This window comes from Littorina saxatilis, linkage group LG2 (assembly GCF_037325665.1).
Source record: "Littorina saxatilis isolate snail1 linkage group LG2, US_GU_Lsax_2.0, whole genome shotgun sequence".
NCBI lineage: Eukaryota > Metazoa > Mollusca > Gastropoda > Littorinimorpha > Littorinidae > Littorina > Littorina saxatilis.
In genome coordinates, this window is record NC_090246.1 from 36,227,268 (window position 1) to 36,247,179 (window position 19,912).

The following is a 19,912-nucleotide window of genomic DNA, read 5'->3' on the forward strand; positions in this document are numbered from 1 at the left end:
TGATGAAACAGAATGTCACACATGCAAACAGCATGATGTAGCACTGCACAAAGTAGCAACTAAGCAGTAGCACTGCACAAATTAAGTAGCAACTAAGCAGTAGCATCTCTTATACAGTGGAACCCCTCTCTAAGACCCCCCTCTCTAAGGACTACCCCGCCACAACGACCCTTTTTTTTAACCGATGTGTTTCCTTATATAGTTGTCACCAGTGTAGCGACCACCCCGCTCTAACGTCTAAGGACCGACCTAACAGCTTGTGCAAAGACTTTGTCAGACAAAGCCAAGACTCTCAGTCAGCGTTTAACGGTCTCTTTTAAGCAAAGGCACTAAACCGCTGAGAGGTGTGATGGTTGGGTGGGCTGAGTAAACATCACAAACCAATCATCGAGATCAAAGGCAGGTCCATTGTGATAGCTGGGTGCCCTTCTTCCCAAGGATCATTGACCCAGTTTTAGCTAGAGAGGTGGTTCCCCTTTCATATCTGAGAGAGGAAACACTTCCTGCACACGGGTCAGTGACCGAGTTTAACCTATGGGAAGTTTAACCTATGGCCCGGTCTCTTTGATGTCTTGAGAGGAAACTTGGCCAGGGTACTGAGATCTGAGGGTAGTACATGCACCAGAACTGGTGGACACCATGGACAATGTCAAACATGAAATCGAAGCAGTTTGCTTGAGGAAACGGTCATCAACAACTGAAACTTCTCTGTTTTCTTTTTTTAAGAAAATCTGAGGTGACTTTCTTTGTGGCCCCCTGACCCCGCCCCTTCCCTCTGTAAGGACCCCCCTCCATAAGGACCGATTTTTGTCAACATTTTCAAGGTCGCTAGAGAGGGGTTCCACTGTAGTGCAACGTTCTCAAGGAAAAGCACTTGAGTTTCAAGCACCAAACTTATCACACACAGTTTTAGTTTCATGAACTCCAAACAGTCCCATCGCCATTTGTTGGCTAGACCAGCATCAATAAGATCTGTCCGTGCGTTTTCCGTCAAAACCGGCATCTTTGTCGCAGAAATCGTGTCACCACTTCGTAATGCCTGCCAAAACGCGAGAGAACTTATTTTTTTATCGTGATGCAGAGCGAATCCGAAAGCAAAGAAACCTCGCCTACAGGGTTTACCGCGAGCACGGGCAAAAGCACTTCCGGTTCACTATAGCAGTTCGAAAACGCGTTCCGCAAGTAGTTTCGGGGTTTTTTTCTCAATTTTTTTTGGTTTAAATTGCGGATTGACGGAATTTCCGTCAGACTTATTTTCAGATTGACGGATTTCAGTCAATTGACGGGCTAGTTTCACCCATGAAATTATACTATTGTCTCAGTATCCATTATTTGCTTACATGAGAACTATCAAATTATTGGTCTAAAATTTGTTTTCCTTCCGGGGGGTTTTGCCCCCCTGGTCCCCCCAACGGGGCTCTGCCCCTGTACCCCGCCGGGGCCTAGGCGGCCCCTGGACCTCGGCCTATTTTCAGAGTTATTTCTATTTTGGAATTTTCCATGCCTGCATAAGACTGGCTATACCCGTAATGTCAACCCTAATACAGTGTTTCACAATGCTAAAGATCCTCTGCGAAGGTGGGTGTTGATTACTAAACACATACACACAAAATATCTCACACCTGGTTATTAACAGCTATTGTGTTTTCAGCGTAGCAATAGGGCCCGATATTTAGACGAGACAAGTATAATGCCGACGAGTCGAAGACGAGTCGCATTATACTTGTTCGAGTCTAAATATCGGACCCTATTGCTACGATGAAAACACAATAGCGTTTATATAGCTATTCTGACATTAAATTCTGTGTTAAAATCATGTTTTTGTCAGCAACAAGGACCAGAATGGTCCATGTCGTTGATTGCAGACGACGGTTCCCTTTCTGCATGAAGCCACGGAAATAACCGAACATTGAAAAACCCACGGACATGTATTACGGAGAAAACTCAAGATAACCGGATGCTTAGCATTACGTCAATATCTTAGGAATCATATGACGTTATGATGTATCATGCTTGCCTACGTAGATTGTATGTTCGAAAGTCTGACTTCTGTTGGGAATTCGCGTGGTGAAGACTGCGGTAAATCTGTAGATGATAAGAGAACAAGGATTGTCTCAGAAGAAACGACGAAATGTTTCAGACCGGTAACTTCATTTCAACATTGCACTACACAATGGACGTTCTATGTGACAGGAGAGTTTGCTGATTTTGTGTTAAACATTGGTGATTGGAGAGATCGTCTGCAAAAATCAGAGATAGGTCGCTTCAGATTGCAGCTTCTGGAAATTTGCAAGGTTTGCTGCCAGTTAAAGAACTGGATTTTACACGTAATGTATGTCATGTACAGTAAGCAACAACAAAAACACACACAAAGCAAATTGCATCGTCTGTCGACTAGCCACAGACACAAGCCTGGCGAGGTATGCGTGTACTTTATACACGTGGAAGAAACCGGAACCATGCGTCTTTGTTATTGCCGATATCGTTTGGATATCGGCAAAAATGGCCAACTTTCGTAGCGTTATGCTTTGATGATCGGAAAAGGGATGTGTGAGACCATCCAATCACAGCCCCCGAATCCCCCCACGTGTCCATCAGAATAGCTATATGAATGCATATAATGCATGCACGTTCACATCATTGTTTCTGCCTACATCAATACCTGAACATGTGTTACATTTTCAGTTCAAAGGCAATGCAATGTCAAGACATCATATGGAGAGGCAGGCAGTGGTCAATCAATCAATCAATATGAGGCTTATATCGCGCGTATTCCGTGGGTACAGTTCGAAGCGCAGGGATTTATTTTTTTATTTTTATTTTATGCAATTTATATTGCGCACATATTCAAGGCGCAGGGATTTATTCATCATCATGCCGTGTGAGATGGATTTTTTTTACACAATACATCACGCATTCACATCGGCCAGCAGATCGCAGCCATTTTGGCGCATATCCTACTTTTCACGGCCTATTATTCCAAGTCACACGGGTATTTTGGTGGACATTTTTATCTATGCCAATACAATTTTGCCAGGAAAGACCCTTTTGTCAATCGTGGGATCTTTAACGTGCACACCCCAATGTAGTGTACACGAAGGGACCTCGGTTTTTCGTCTCATCCGAAAGACTAGCACTTGAACCCAAATTGGTGACACAAATCTGACAGATTTAGCATCACAGTATGTGGTCTCTTACACAGCCTGACAAACACAAATTGAACCCAATAAACCCTATCCTATATTTCAAGCTCTCAAAAACTTCAAAGCATTGCAAAGCATTTGGTAGGGCTTTCTCGCGTGAGCTGCAAAGGCTGATGATCGTAGTTCTCGCGACTTTCAAAGCATAACAAAGAGCATGTCTTGCGGATATCTCGCGAAAGCTGCTTAAATGTCAAAAAGGTTTATACATCCCCTACACACATCCCAATCACCTTTGATAACTTTGTTACAAAACGAAGAAATGGAATCGGGGTGGAGGTATATGAAAAGGACTAAGACCTTCTGACTTATTTCTGAAACTGTAAGTAGCAATTTTAATCGATACACATGCTATCAATTAAGGGTCTTTTACTGAAAAGTTGAACAGGAGAATGCTAAGAACTGCACAACAGGAACAGTGAAAGAAAACAAGAAATGTATCTTGCACACGAAGGTTTGTAGAAATGCAGGTTGTTTGGCACCATGAAGTGATAAACAAGAAGCAACTGATGCTTTCAAGGCTTGTGATTACATTAAATGTATCTACTTTTCCTCGTCAATAAGACAGATTCAACATCAAGCTAAATAGAGATGTCCAGAGTGATGTAACCATACCCTGGCTTCACGTGAAAAAAGTTGCAAACTTCCTTTGGACTCTTTTCTGCCTCATTTATCTCCAAGCCAGCTGCTCAGATTTGAATACCCAAAAAATGGGAGCTGTCTCTTTATCAGGATACTATGTTTTATTCTGCTAAAAAAAAATTTTTAAATGTCACTTGCTTGTCATAATGTCAAAACTGTATGACAGAAACTACATGCACAATTAACAGAAAGTACAAGATGCCTAATACTCTCGAATGAAGGTTTGTAAAAAATCAAGTCTCCTGTAAGAACCATAACACTATCTGTTGGTATGCAGCTATACTACACAAACTTTCCTTCTAGCCATTTTCCTTGATCACAAATACCTTCACTGAGTTTCCATAAATGACAGCTGACGCACAAAATCGACATCGATAATTTTTATCTGCGACATACTGAACCACACACGACAACAATTACGTAAGCATGTGACTTTTAAAAGGAAACACAAAACTGAAAGTAGGAAACGATTGGTACTTTTATCGTCTTCACAATCCTTCGACCGTCTCCGCATATTTTCTCCGGATTATCCGTTTTCCTCAGAAACCTAGAGGCTAACAAAATTGAGGACAAATCCGCAGGTCCTAAAAACTTGCAGCACGGAACTAGTAACTATCCCTTCGGCGAGCGAACTTCCCCGCGCCATTAATTTACACCATTTCCACAGTTTTGGTTCATCGGTTCAAGCAGCTTTCGTGCAAACAAAACGGTGACTTTTGTCAAGCTTCACTGTTTTAGACGGCCGCTGGTGTAAGAATGGTCACAAATATGAATACTTACGGGTTAATAGTTTCGCTTATGCTGCATTTGTACAGAATAGAAAGTCCCCGCGTGAACACCTCAGAACTTGTGCTTACCGCTGAACTATGGCCGCCGCAGGCTAAAAATAGACGCAAAGGGTATTCCCCTTTCATGGTTCCCAATCGACGTGCCCATCCCATATCTCTTTGAAAACGAGACAGAATGAGATATATATACTAACAAACGGAGTATAATGTCTGTCTAATTTTGCATCTCTGAGAGAAAAGCAACTAACAACTGCAAGAGCATTCTCTCCTTTTTCACAGAGAAAACGTTCGGCGAGAGATTTATTTCTCAGAGTCAACTTTGTGTGCAGACTCTCCTCGGTGTCCGAACACCCCCGTGTGTACACGCAAGCACAAGACCAAGTGCGCACAAAAAAGATCCTGTAATCCATGTCAGAGTTCGGTGGGTTAAAGAAACACGACAATACCCGTGCTTCCTCCGAAAGCGGCGTATGGCTGCCTAAATGGCGGGGTAAAAACGGTCGGCTACCAGTAAGTTCGTCACACGGTAGATTCGTCACCTATGACGAAGTTACTGGCAGGGGTGGGCGGGTGTTTATGCTAAAGAGCTTATGCTTTCAGATGTTTGATTTGTGGGAGAGATTCAAGATTCACATTTTTTAGAGAGAGAGAGAGAGAGACGGACGTACATACACCCACATCCATGACACGCACGCACACACACGACACACACACGTACACACGGCGCACTGACAAACACTCACACACACCATCGCACATACACACACACTCACTAAAACACACACGTACACACGCACAAACACTCACACACACCATCGCACACACACACACACTCACTAACACACACACACACACGACTTCAACCTCACTGTCAAGGAGGCAGAGAAACTCAATGTGAGCAGAGGGAGGGGTGGAAGGAGGTGCATGGGAGAGAGAGAGAGAGAGAGAGAGAGAGAGAGAGAGAGAGAGAGAGAGAGAGAGAGAGAGAGAGCCGCGCTCGGACTACTGTGGCGAAGTTACTGTGGCGAAGTTACCGGGACCGGTGACGAATCTACCGTGTGACGAACTTACTGGTAGCCAAACGGTCATACACGTAAAAGCCGTGGGAGTTACAGCCCATGAACGAACAAACAAACAGAGAAAACAAACCATGTCACAGTCTACCATCCCCCCCCCCCCCCCTTCACTGTAAATATACTAGGGATTTTATTTGTGTCATCGTCCTCTGTCTGTCTTCATCTTTGCTTGCACAAACATAAAAATTCATGTCAAGAATTTATGTTATTCTTTTAGACTAAAATCTACCCTTGCCTCAACATTTTGACTGACTGGAAATACAAAACTGTAAATGAGGAAAAAGGTGGGAGCAAATGAGAAAAAAGAGAGAGGGGGGGGGCGACATTGTGTTTTTTTTTTCTTTTTTCCCCCTTTATCTTTGCATTATGATACATGTATAGCCATGTTGGCGGATTTGAATTTATCTTATTTTTATGAATGATTAAGTAGATGATGAGTGAACAGATGGCGAACCATGCGAAAATAATGAAAGAAAGAGAGTTTAGTGACACGCATAATAAGTGCCTCTCGGTGTCACCAAATTTGTGATTATTATGTCTCTTGTCTCCCCTAAGGTCATGCATGATTCAAGTGACCTAATAATACTGCTGCGCAACTGCATAGGGTTACTCTGGGTAAAAATGTTTTGATAGGAGGCCTGGCAACATGCCACCAAAAAAAGCAGTTGGCAAAACAGCTGCAATGGAAAGAAATAGATATGCATTGATTTATCTGCCAACAAATACAGTAAGGCAGAGTGATAAAACTTACACACCTGGGGCAATCTCCTTCACTATCTTTCAATCAATGGCTAGAAGGCGCGAAGGAGAAAAAGACTATTTTTCAATCAAAAAATCCTAGTTTTAGACGGCAGCACTAGTATACTTTACAAGTTAAATTGTATTAGTGTGTGTGTTTATTGTAAAGTCATTGGAGACCCTTGCTAATAAGAAAATGTACTTCAAAAAACAATATAAAAACCTGAAAGTGAAAGATGACTATCTGAGGGGTCATTATGAGAAAGTTTTTCTGGTGAATTGGACCATAAAAAGTTTGAGGGACATTCCAAAGCTATAATTTAGACAAAACTGCAATAATTAGCTGGAAAGTGGTTGCTATTTAATTAAACAAATTTTATTCAGAGAACAGTTGTTTCAATTACTCTTCAAGGTTTTAGGTTTTATTCAGTGTAAAGAGTCCTAGGCTGGGGTGCACGAGAAAGTTACCACCCAACCGGGAGCCACCCGCAGTGTTGGATTGGTTGAAAGTGTGATTTGTTGTGACTTTAACGAATCAGAACCAGCCGTTTGCTCTCTCCCGTTTGGATGGCACCCACTTTGGGTTTGTGCACCTCGGCCCTGACTTCCATTCATCGTCAAATCTTATTTAGTGCCGGATGGTATGTATGCACCTCGACAGATGAAAACCATTGGATTCAAGTATTCAAATCTATAATTTGACATGGCACAAGTGACAACTCATCAGCTTTTGGAAAGCACAAAGAATATTTATCTGTCTTTTGTCATATTGATGTACAATATGTCTCCCCCAGCACTCTGATTACTCTCAGAAGTGGGTGTTAATCCTTTGACTGTCATTATCTCACTATTCCTGTTTGGAAGGCTACACTGTAGTCCTCCAAAATCCTTTCTATTTTTCATGGACAGCCAAGGATAGTGTGACTGGTCAATTTTGAACTGATCGTCACCTAGAGTGGGTCCTCTGTGACATACACCAGGCGTGCTTGATAAAGTTGATATCAGCCTGCTCACTCATCCATGACAAGGCTGTTGGACTAGTTATAGGCTGAAAAGATTCTTGAATGAAGTTATCATCCACCAGTCCTTAGCAGAGTAGCCTCCCTAGAAAGGCATGATGATGTCATGCGGAACTCCATCCCTACACATACTGACTTTAATAACGCCTTCAACAACCTCCAAGGTATTATTCGGCCTCCTAAACCACTGAGAGATTTGTCAAGTCGTGACATCACTATTTTGATGGTAGACGGTGGAGTGGAAGGGGGGCACAGGCCTGGAAGCATACAATGGAGACGCCAAGGCAGAGGATGATGTAACTTGTATTTCACTCCTCAATGTAAAGCACAGGTTTACACAGTCCCGATAAAGTAATGGAACTTCAACACAATCGTCCACCAAAATCCATTTCGCTGATGTAAAACCAGCTATAAAACACTTGTTCCAACACACATAAAAGTTCTGTTCACATACTCCTCGAATACATGGTCAGCCATACGAAGTTAGTGGCTCAAAACTACTCTCTGCTTCAATACAGCAGCATAGTCACTGTTCAATCACAAGTTGAACACCGCAAAACAAAATCACAAAGACCGCAGCCTGGTCTTCACACCACGAAAACACTAGGGATTCTGCCAAAGGCCACGCTATTTACATGGGTGCAACCTGGAAAATTCCAAAAACCGGCAAAAGTTGGGGTCCAGCTTTTTTAGTATTTAAAATGCCAAAAAAAACCTCTTCTGGAACAAAAACATCGGCAGCCGATGAAACCAAAAACCGGCTGCCGGCGTGTAGCCGGCAGAGTTGCACCCATGTATTTAGGATGAGAACGCACATTGTGGAAACCAGTCAAGACGCAGCTCAAGTACACAACACAGCAACAGACAGTATGCGTCAATGGGTCAAGGGAAATAATCGGGACAGGGACTGAAAGTGAGGAGCAATACAATGGCTGTGAAATCTCAAGCCAGGCCAGATCTGAGATAGTGAACCAAACAGTTTTCACACTGAGTGTGCCTTTAATATACTGTTAAATATAAGGGTTGCTTAATTTGAGCTTGAGTTTATTCAGTAATCAAGAGTGGCATTCTGCAATCATCTTGACAGGTTTCACAGCTTCCACAGATGTCGTAGGTCACCTGATGACCAGTCAAATACAATGCGACAATGCCACCATTATAAGTCTCACAAATACTTTTACAGGTAACATGACAAGATACTCACACAGAAGAAAATAATTACAATGTCCACTTACGTATAGTGTACACTTATAGACAACAGCACAGTCCACTTGCACAGAAGAATATGATTACAATGTACACTTGATGACAACACAGGCCACACACACAGAAGAAAATAATGACAATGTAAACTTACGTATAGTGTACACTTATAGTCAACAGCACAGGACACTTCCACATAGAATATAAAATTACAATGTACACTTGACAACAAAGGACACTCACACAGAAGAATATAATTACAGAGTACACTTACAAACAACACAGGACACATACAGAATAATATTACAGTTGAATGACAGTGTACATCCATTCAAAAGTGAGATGGTCATTGAACTCTCTCAACTATGACAGAGTTGTATAGCACTTGAGTCGAATACTCACACACACACTAAAAAACACACACACATGCAGGATATGCAAAGTGGCAGCTCATCAGGCGCTGGCTTAGTAGACCTGTATTTTTGTAAGCGCACAAGCCTTATGCTATTAACGATTATCTGAAATTACCCCCCTTGAGCACCTGCTGAAACCAAAGTAATCTTGGTTATGACCTATACCGCACACTTCCATAATTTTTCTTACAGCTAAATGGGCAGAAATAACCAAGCTAAAGTGCTCTCAATCCACAACCATAGTCGCTTTATTCGAAAGCAATAAGAAAGAAGACTTAATATATAAGGTCTGGGTGGGCGAGTGGTAAACGCACTTGCCTCGGAAGCGAGAGGTTGCGAGTTCGACCCTGGGTCAGGGCGTTAGCAATTTTCTCCCCCCTTTCCTAACCTAGGTGGTGGGTTCAAGTGCTAGTCTTTCGGATGAGACGAAAAACAGAGGTCCCTTCGTGTACACTACATTGGGGTGTGCACGTTAAAGATCCCACGATTGACAAAAGGGTCTTTCCTGGCAAAATTGTATAGGCATAGATAAAAATGTCCACCAAAATACCCGTGTGACTTGGAATAATAGGCCGTGAAAGGTGAATGCTCGCCCTAATAGGCTTGAGGCTTGCTGGCCGATGTGAATGCGGTGAATGCGTGATATATTGTGTAAAAAATTCCATCTCACACGGCATAAATAAATCCCTGCGCCTTGAATCCGTGGTTGAGATATGTGCGCGATATAAATTGCATAAAATAAAATAAAATTAATGACATTGACAACACAATAAGACGATGTTCGGAAATAACTCTGTCGGGTTTGAATGGGATGTAAAAGAGCGAATACCCTTGCTTTTCCTCTGACAAATAACTTCAGATGTGCTCCTGTCCACGTTTTTTCGACACACCCCTCGCTAGTGATTGGCCCCTCCAATGTTTGTCGAAGTAAAAACCAAGGGCATTCACTCTTTCCCAACCCGTACAAACCCGACAGAGTTATTTTCCGAATTCCTCTTTTGAAAATTGAGTGACACACAGACAGTAAAGGCCACACCACCACATATTCCTGAAACACTTTCAGGCAAGCCCTCTTGACACTCAAAGCTTAGAGTACAACTTTACTTACAGATGGTTGCTTTTGCATGCCCTCCCTTGCATCTGCGAGGCATTCCTTGTAACGTCTCAAGCCAAAGAGAGCCTGCACCCTGCGATACTTTGCTTTCACATTCTCTGGTTGCAGGACAAGGGCTGCACAATAGGAAATGATTATGGTCACGCTCTGTATAGTGGAACCCCTGTTGTAAGACCCCCCCCCCCCCCCAATTTAAGACTTCCCCCTTAACGCACAACGGACCTTAATTCTTCAGATTTTCTGTTTATTACCTCTGTTAATTTACATCCATTTTGAGACCAAATTTTCTCATGTTTTGAGATCTTAAAAGGGGGGTTCCTCTGTACACTGTTTGTGTGAAACAAGAATGAAGAATGCTGCAGAAATCTGTTCACTACTTTCTTTTATATATGCTTGTAAGAAATGAGCTAAAACAGTGTAAAACTGCTCCCCTCCATTCCGTTTATTAATTCTTTTTATATTTGAGCTATTTATTTCATGCTTGTAAGAAGTTTTGCCGCTCCTTTTAAACACTTTTTTAAGAATCTGATATTGCATTAACAAAATCTGGATAGACGTAAATTGTAAAAAGGGGAGGCTCCTGTGTCATGGTAATATTAAGTTGTGGTGAGTTAACCAAGGTGCAACTTTAACAATCATACACTCAATTGTAAGTCAAAGTATAATCTTTGTCCACTGAAAAATGCAGCACTGAATTACAAACTAACAACAAACAGGCACGCACAAACTGATTTTGTTGTCCACAATCACAAATGAAAATAGAATAACTAAAACAGCATTCGGCTTACCATTGTCAGAATAAGGTAGAGCTTCAGCAAAGCTGTTCTGAAACAGAAAAAAGGCAAAGCACATGTTTTAGTATTACTACTAGATGTGTCAAAAACTGATCAAGCAACATTCAAAACAATTTCTAGCAACAAAAAAGCAAACATGATGCATAACCTCACCTAAATTGACAAAAGCCACCAGCAGACCTGGGAACCCCTGTTTTGCACTTGGAGTACAGTAGTACCTGCCATATCCGGTCACCCATTAGTCATTGCAAAGGTGACCGCAAATATCAGGTGGCCGTTCATTACAGGCCCCCTCCTCCTCCAAAAAACCCCCAAAAACACGATCAAGTTTTCATGAAGAAAAGAAAGCGATCATCCACGAGCCGCCGATTCATTGTCTCTGTTAGTTTTGCTTTCGTTTATACATCTTAATTATTTGCGTATTTAACTCGATCGTCCTGGCTAAGCTATTGTTTCGTATGTTTCTATGTGTGTTGTTTGGATTATTATATATGTATTTGAGTGTCAGATAAACAAGTGTTTCAAACTCACATCAGCTGTGATCGATCCGGAAGTGACTGCCGTAAATGTACATGTATGCGCATGTCTGTATTTACAACTTGCGCATGCGTAAGTATTCATGTCGTCTGCTCGTGCTGTGCCGTCTGTGCACACAACACACACACACACACACACACACACACACCACAGGCGCTCGCCCGCGAAAGTGACAAGTGGCCGTTAAGTGGCCGCTCCTGTCGAGTAAGAGGGGCACCTTAGGGCAAAAATCAGTGACCGTTGACCGCGTCAGACAGGTTAACGGCCATTAAGAGTCAATTATAGAAGGAAAACTCATTAGTCATGGGAAAGCTGGCCGCTCCGGGTAGGTTCACGCCCACGAAAGGGCCGGAAATGGAAGGGACTACTGTATTCTCAAACAAACTTGCTGTATTTTCAGAAAAATGAGCGTACGTACTCCACACAGCATTTGAACATCCATGATTCAAACATGCTTCCCTGACACGCGTACGTCGCACCGTTCATTAAGTTAAGCAAAACATTTTAAACACATGCTTCTTTCAATGTTTACTAACAAAAACTGTAATCGTGTGTCAAAATACTGGATCGGCTTCGGGATGCGCTTGTGAAGAAAAGTAGTCTGGGAATTTTTCTCGTCGTATTTTTTTCCACAGACCGTACTTATCGTATTCTAGACAATCATGCGTTCAAAATACGGCAAAATCGTATGGGTTCCCAGGTCTGCACCAGGCTTTGAAAAACTGACAGTACAATAAATAAACACTGCACAAAAACTCTCATAAAGAATCTTACAATGTACTTCCTATTGCAGTGAGAATGTTATTTATTTTTGTATTATTCATGTTAACAGTGTTGTTCTCAGACTTAGAGGACAATACGTCAGGTGCGCCTGGACTGAATGTATGTATAGGTGAAAATGTCCTGACTACAAAAACAAATGTTCCATCAAAAATAGCTCCTGCACGTCAAAACTATCGGACAGTTGACCGGCACGGGGTCAGAACAATACGTCAGATCAAAAAAGTATGCATCAATGACCGAATACTGAGGCCTGGGAACAACACTGATGCATTTACTTTGTTTATTTATTGCAGAGATCCTAATGAGAAAAAAGCATACAGTCTTTTGGTAGCAGAGAGCTCCGTTAAAGAAGAGCGTGGGAACAACATTGATGTATTTATTTATATATTTATGAGATCCCAATGAGAAAGAAACGTACAGTCTTCAGGTAGCAGAGAGCTCCGTTAGAGAAGAGCGTGGGAACAACATTGATGTATTTATTTATATATTTATGAGATCCCAATGAGAAAGAAATGTAGTCTTCAGGTAGCAGAGAGCTCCGTTAGAGAAGAGCTTGGTAACAACATTGATGTATTTATTTATATATTTATGAGATCCCAATGAGAAAGAAACGTACAGTCTTCAGGTAGCAGAGAGCTCCATTAGAGAAGAGCGTGGCCATGAAGTCCTCGTCCACCTCATGGTAGAAGCGCTCCTCCAGGACTTGCGCCACAAAGAGCGCACTCTTGTAGTGCAGGCTGGCTTGGAAGAACTGCGCCTCCTTGAACAGCTGGTTCCCTTCATCCTTCAGGTCTTGGATCAGAACCAGCAGCACAGCCTGACAAAGTTCACAATCACACTGAGTATAAGTCGTAACAAAAACATACAGTAGAACCCCCTTTTTAAGACCCCCTAATTTAAGACTTTGCCTATTTTAAGACCTTGCTTTTTCAAATTTCTGTAACCACTGTAAAACTCCCTCCTTTTTAAGACCTCATTTTCTCAGATTTTTGAAGGTCTTAAAAGGGGGGTTCCACTGTATTCAGTTTCAAGTTCCCTGATTGACACTGTTTTATCCTCCCTACCCAAAACTTTTTCTTGACCTTAAAAAATAAAACCTTTTCGTTTTAATCTATCGATTTGCAAACAACAGAAGGGAAGCTATATTTCTCAGACAACTAGGGGACACAACTCACATGCGTTCTGCAATTCACCCTTTCGGAGTCTCAGGCGAGAGTCCGCGCATTGCATGCTGGGATTGCAAATTGTACCAAACACGATGTCTTCAGGAGAGGTACATTGCCGATTGCGTTCAAGTTTTCCCTCGTAAGCTCTTATCTCTTTGATATTTCTGTGGTTTTTGTCCCACGATAGTTTCATGTTATAAGCGGAATGGATCTTGAGTGTGTTTGGTACAACGGAGCGCCCCCTGCCGCCAAAAATGTGACTAGCCACACATGCGCACTCGAAACTCCGAAGGGGTGTATTACGCCTGGTGGGTGACTTATGTGCAGACCTGCTAGTGACTTAACCCCCTTCGTATGTACACGCAAGCACAAGATCAAGTACGCACAGAAAAGATCCTGTAATCCATGTCAGAATTCGGTGGGTTATAGAAACACGAAAATACCCAGCATGCTTCCCCCGAAATATAGAGTGCAGTCCCTTCTGCGCCGAGCGGCTGCATTTCAGGGCTCTCTCATATTTCGTACTGTGTGCCTTGAGTCGCCTTGCGGTGAGATATGTGCGCGATATAAATTCTCGTATTATTATTAATTTATTTTCAGCAATAGCGGAGTTCACAGGCATTTCCCTCCCCTTTCCATTTTGTTCCGGAGGTTATAAAACTTCTTATCCGACAGAAGAGAGCAAGAAAAGTTAACAAAACCAACACATTCCACTTACCTTAGTTGTCTTTGGCTCCTTTTCAGCACTGAAACAAATATCAGTCATTTAAACAAGGTACAATATTTACATTTACTACCCTCATAATCATACATTCTACTAGCACGCATTGTTACTTCAGATTAGAAATCAGCAACAATAGTGAACAGACGTACTAATACGCTAGTATGTGCACAACTGAAAATTGTAATTATTACCTGTCACTATTACTCTTGCCATCCTTTGAGAATGAACAAGCAATGCCTAAGCTAAGTCTTCATTTTCTCATTGTCCGTTTGTTCACAGGTGGGCCAGTGGGGAGCATCTCGTTACTCCCCCGTATCGTTACTCCCCCGGCTTGTTACTAACCCTAACCCAACCCTAACCCTAAGGGGGAGTAACGAGCCGGGGGAGTAACGAGCTGATCCCGGCCAGTGCACTATGTTTTTTTTTACTTGAATGTTTTGATTGAATGTTATTTTATTTAAGAAATGAATAAACAATAATAATAATAATAAATGAGCAACCGTGCAATCCCTCTTTTCTGAAGCACTTAAGCAGCATACCACTACCAGCTTCAGTACGTACTTTCTACCTTGTACTTTTGTAGTCTTCCCAGTGTTCACATTTTCTCAAATATTATACATATCACTTTTATCAGCCTAAAGTAAAGACAACTGGCGCAAAATCTTACCTCAGGTCTTTGAGAAAGGGTCGTATTCGATCAATTCTCTTCTTTCTCGTTTGCTCATCCACTGCAGCCATTGTCATTTACATAGACTGAAAAAGAGAAAGAAAAGACAACAAATTATTAAGAGAAATCAATATATAGTGCCATACACTTTGAAAAAGAGTGAATGATTGATTAGTGCGTCTGCAACATACGAGCCCCACTAAAAGTCATGGTATATGACTTCGTCTACAAGATATTGTAGCATTGCATAATGAGTTTATCTGATTCATGCCTGGCTGATTCCCCTCATTGGGGTGGGGGTGGAGTTAGTGAGGGGTAAAAGAGAGCAGGTGTTGATTTTTAAATTTGATATTAAATAAAAACAACTTTGGGTTGGTCACAATGATTAGATAAGAGAGAAAAAATTACGCTTGTTTGTTTCCATTTTCCAATTCTATGCCTAACCTGTTTTGCAGAAGACTAATTCAGTAATTGCTTGCCAATGTCTTTCCAATAGCAACAGGCAGCCTCATAATCTGAAGTCTGATAGGAGATGAGTCATTCTTCAATACATGTACTGGTTTCAGAAACTTCAGTACTTGAGGTAAGTTTTCTTTTCTTTATTTGGTGTTTAACGTCGTTTTCAACCACGAAGGGTTATATCGCGACGGGGAAAGGGGGAAGATGGGATAGAGCCACTTGTCAATTGTTTCTTGTTCACGAAAGCGCTAATCAAAAATTTGCTCCAGGGGCTTGCAACGTAGTACAATATATTACCTTACTGGGAGAATGCAAGTTTTCAGTACAAAGGACTTAACATTTCTTACATACTGCTTGACAAAAATTGACTATATTCTAAACAAGAAACACTTAACAAGGGTAAAAGGAGAAACAGAATCCGTTAGTCGCCTCTTACGACATGCTGGGGAGCATCGGGTAAATTCTTCCCCCTAATCCGCGGGGGGTAACAGGGCGTTGTGTGTATCTTAATTTCCCCTTGAGAGGCACTTTGTCGAAAAAGCTTGGAACATTCAAATGATGCACTGAAAACACACATGCCATAGTTTTATGAAATCATGGTATTCGCTTCTGGATTCAACAAAGGAACCTGCGTTGTCGACTGTGTACGAAAAGAGCTTCAAATTTGTGGTCACAGAGATGAAGTGTTACATGTACATACCAAATGTGTGACACCATCACTTCAAGTGCTTCTCAGACTAATGAAAATACTTCTCACTGCAGTTATACTAAGTGGACAGCTCAGAAAAAGAGTCCGGAAGAAGGTAAAATTGCTTTTGTGAAACATTCTGAGAAAAAAAATTTCCACTTCAAAGCAATGCAATCAAGAAAATTAGGCGGACAACGTGTGAACCGTTTTGTTTAATTTTTGAAGGATGCATGTATCACGATGCAATCTTAAAGTTTAAACAAAATTTGCTTCAAATTATCTCCCTTGAACAAACATTTTCTTTTCCACAATTTGTTTTTACTTCGGGGTATTTTTAAGGGTATATATATCATTATCAAGGAAAAATTAAAAAAAACAAAATTGTGTAAGCTGTCTAAGAGATATGTACAATTTAATAAATAAATAAAAATGATGTTTTAAAGTTACTGTGCACATTTTGCACGGAGCCCCAAGGGCTTTCAGTTTTGCAAGGAGTCAAAAACTGCAATATTTTTACGAATCAATTTTCATCATTGAGTAAAGGCACGTGAACTAATTACATCAAATTCAAAAGCTTACATAGAAGTCTATTACTGTATTAGTCTCACTCTCAGCGACAGGGAGATTTTTTTCTATCTTGGATAGTTTACATCAAGACATTGTGTTTGAATTTGATTATGTAAGAAATTGTACAACATGGTATTTGGGTCCATTTTGGCATACCGCACACAGCCTTTAGTCCCAGAACGTGATTTAAGAAAATATTAATTACATTTTGGCAGAAGATGCGAACTGGCAAACCATATAAAGTTTCGTTTGGCTGGCATCACTAACAGGCCTGAAAGTGGCGAGTATTTGGCGAGTAGAAATGCGAGTCAAGTTGCTGAAACAAATGGTTGGTTTGGTGAATAAAAATACAAAAAATTGCTCTCTGGCTAGTAAATTATGAGAAGTACTAGCCAAACGCCAGTGCTCCATTTCGTGGACTTTCAGCGCTGACTAAAGGTATGTGTTGTCATCTGTGAGATAGTTGTGTAACTGAAAAGCTTTTGACTGTTTATATCGAAATATATGTGACAAAAAGTTGCTTCAGCAATGCTGTGATCTGCACTGCATCTTAGTCAATCATTAATATTTGTTAAGTGAGAAATAAAAATATTAGAACTATATAATTTAAGTTATTGAGACATCCCAGTGCACTAAGGGATTTATAGAGCAAATCGAGAAAATTCATTATTGAACGAGATTTGCTCTATAAATCCCTTAGTGCACTGGGATTGTTTCAATAACGATATTGTCAGTACCGCCAGATAAAAAATAAGATTCAAAACGCACATTTTGCAACGCGCATTTGGATAGGCGTAACTGTGTGGTCAGGTTTGTGTCAGATCTACTTTTGTGTGGGCTGTCTCAAGTGTGTCGTGGCATAATTATGAGAGGAATCTTCGCAAGTCGAAACTGAAAAATTAGACACAGCGGGTTCTATTTTTAGATCAGTGGCAACTGTGGCACAGGCACATGCAATCTGTCAGAAAAAAACACTTCTGCTTTAATTGAGAAGCAGGAAATTTATGGTTTGTTTGTTTGTTTGTTTGTTTATTTGTTGCTTAACGTCCAGCCGACTACGCAGAGCCATATCAGGACGAGGAAGGGGGGGATGAAGGGGGCCACTTGTCAAGCGATTCCTGTTTACAAATGCACTAACCCATTACTTGTGTCCCAGCAGGCTTTAGTAAAACTAAATTAATACCTACTGGAAGATTACCAGTTTCCAGTATGTTAAAATAGGCTTAACCTATCTACTGCTGGACTTACATCAGAACACTAACAGATTAAACTATACATGAATCGCGAGACAAGCGGCAAGAGAAGAGATTTTTGGAAAAAATACAGGTGAATGAGCAAGAAGGCAGAAAAAAGAAAAGAATTCATGAAGAAAAAGAGAGCATGACAGGAAAGAGGAACCAAAAATCTACCTAACAGCAAACTAGAAAGCTCCTGCGGTTCCAAAAACAGGAGGGGCCTTTAATTTCATAACCGCAGTGCCCCACTGCGGGAAGGAAATTTATGGTCATAATCATTGGTATTGTGGAGAATATAAGCTACATGTCATTAAATAATTCTGAGGATGAGAGTACACTCTCGCTTAGGCAAAGGGCGGAAGAATACGCTCTGTGGAAAAGTTAGCGCACTCCAAGAGTGCGCTAATGCCGCTAACAGTTTTAGTGCATCGCCATTAGCCAATCAACTGGTTCACATCAGTCATGTGACACCAGTACTTACTGACAAATAGTTTTACATTACAATGTGTGTTCTTTTTAAAAAATTAAGTTAATACTGTGACCTGCACTGCATCTTAATGTTACCTGAGAAACATAAATAGACTGTAATAGTTTTACAATGTGTGTTCTTTTTAAAAATCAAAAGTTATGGTAGCACCAACAATGTTCAAGTGTGTCTTGTGTTCTGAGAGTGAGAGCTTTAGCACCGATTGCCTTGCAGCCTTATAGTAATACTAGTTGTTCACAGATTTTAGCACTGAAATATGTCCAACAACGTCAACTCTCTCGCTCAGTCTAAAGAAAATGTACATTGCCATCACTAACACAATATTCCCTGAGTTTTCCGGCAGGCTTTCAAAAGTCTGTTACGGTTGAAGCAAGGGTTCCAGCTGAACATAAAAGGCAAATTGTAAATTCCAATTATACACAACATATTGAATGGAACAAAATTGCATTAGTGTCAACATTTTCTGTAATTTGAATGTGCATGGCATGCGGCGAAACTGAATCAGATCAATAATCTAGATCCAGATTCTGTCAACTCTTGAAAATGTACGATCAATCGCTTCTTTGAGGTTCCATTTTATTCGTCAGTTCTGAGCCTTCGACACGAGCAATCGCCATCCCTTTGGACAAACGATGTATGATCCAAGAGCTGAAAACGATACTTACTTATGCTGTGTCATGATAGTAGAGAGAGAGAAATCAAACATCAGTTTTTTTCTGCAAAAAAAACCCTTAAAAAGGCATGGATGATTCAGGTGCTGTCGGCACCACGAGTTTCCGCCAAAGGTGAAATCAGACGGCGTTGACGTTTTACCGAATATGATAGGAAAAATAAATACTTTATCAAAACAAAACAAACAAAAAATAACACACAAACGTGCTTGTTCTTCAGTTAACAAGCGTCTTCAGTTTGCCGTGGCAACAATCTCGCTATCTTTCATAAGCAATTTTATTTCGTCTTTTCTTTGTCTCAATAAGATAAAGCTATCACCCCCACCACCACATAGCCCCCCCCCCCCCCCCCCCCAACTTTGAGTTGTTTTAAAACTGAGAAAGTCATGTTATATTAGGGCAAATAACAAAAAATAAAAGTTTTGTATCTGTTGACAAGACCCCAAAAACAGGGTAAGGTAGGTCAGATACTTCTTTTTTTCATTTTTTTTTTCATTGAAGTTTGATTTTTATTTACACAGGCGCATGTGGCTTTTTATTGGATGTTGGAGAAGGTTAAAGTGTATCTAAACCCCATTTTTCAACCCAAAACCCTTATTACCAACGCAAACATACACCCAGATGCATTCCATTCCCACCCCTTCAAAGGCCCGAAGATGCGAGGAGCAGACGCAGCGAGTGGGAAAAGTCCGTAAAAGCTCGCACCTGCCAGCCTTCAGCTGAAACAAGACGATGATGCTAAAAATAGAAACGTCGGCAGATGACGTAGAGATGGGAATGGGAGTGGGAGCGGAAGCAGCGCCCTCTCCATGGATCTAGATCTAACTTTCTGCAAACAAAAACACGAGTCAGCATGAGTAGATCGTTTCTGCGTCGTTTACGGTTGCAATACTATCCATGCAAACATGCCGGGAATAAGTAAGCTTACTCACGGGTTCCCT

At 41.2% G+C, this 19,912-nt stretch overlaps 1 protein-coding gene across 2 annotated transcripts in view; it reads right to left on the reverse strand.

Moving 5' to 3' along the window:
- LOC138958875 (3'-5' exoribonuclease HELZ2-like) overlaps positions 1-19,085 on the reverse strand; it is a 117,999-nt gene extending 98,914 nt beyond the window's left edge. Inside the window, exons 1-6 of one of the 2 annotated variants that reach the window (XM_070330185.1) lie at positions 18,966-19,085; positions 14,865-14,950; positions 14,192-14,219; positions 12,924-13,124; positions 10,982-11,018; positions 10,188-10,309 (exon numbers count right to left, since the gene is read on the reverse strand). In XM_070330185.1, the coding sequence (XP_070186286.1) occupies positions 10,188-10,309; positions 10,982-11,018; positions 12,924-13,124; positions 14,192-14,219; positions 14,865-14,941 (465 nt within the window). In that variant the 5' untranslated portion in view covers positions 14,942-14,950; positions 18,966-19,085. Of the gene's footprint in view, positions 1-4,622; positions 4,737-10,187; positions 10,310-10,981; positions 11,019-12,923; positions 13,125-14,191; positions 14,220-14,864; positions 14,951-18,965 lie in introns of those variants that run through there. The other variant, XM_070330186.1, reaches the window with a different exon arrangement.
- Positions 19,086-19,912: the final 827 nt, after the last annotated feature.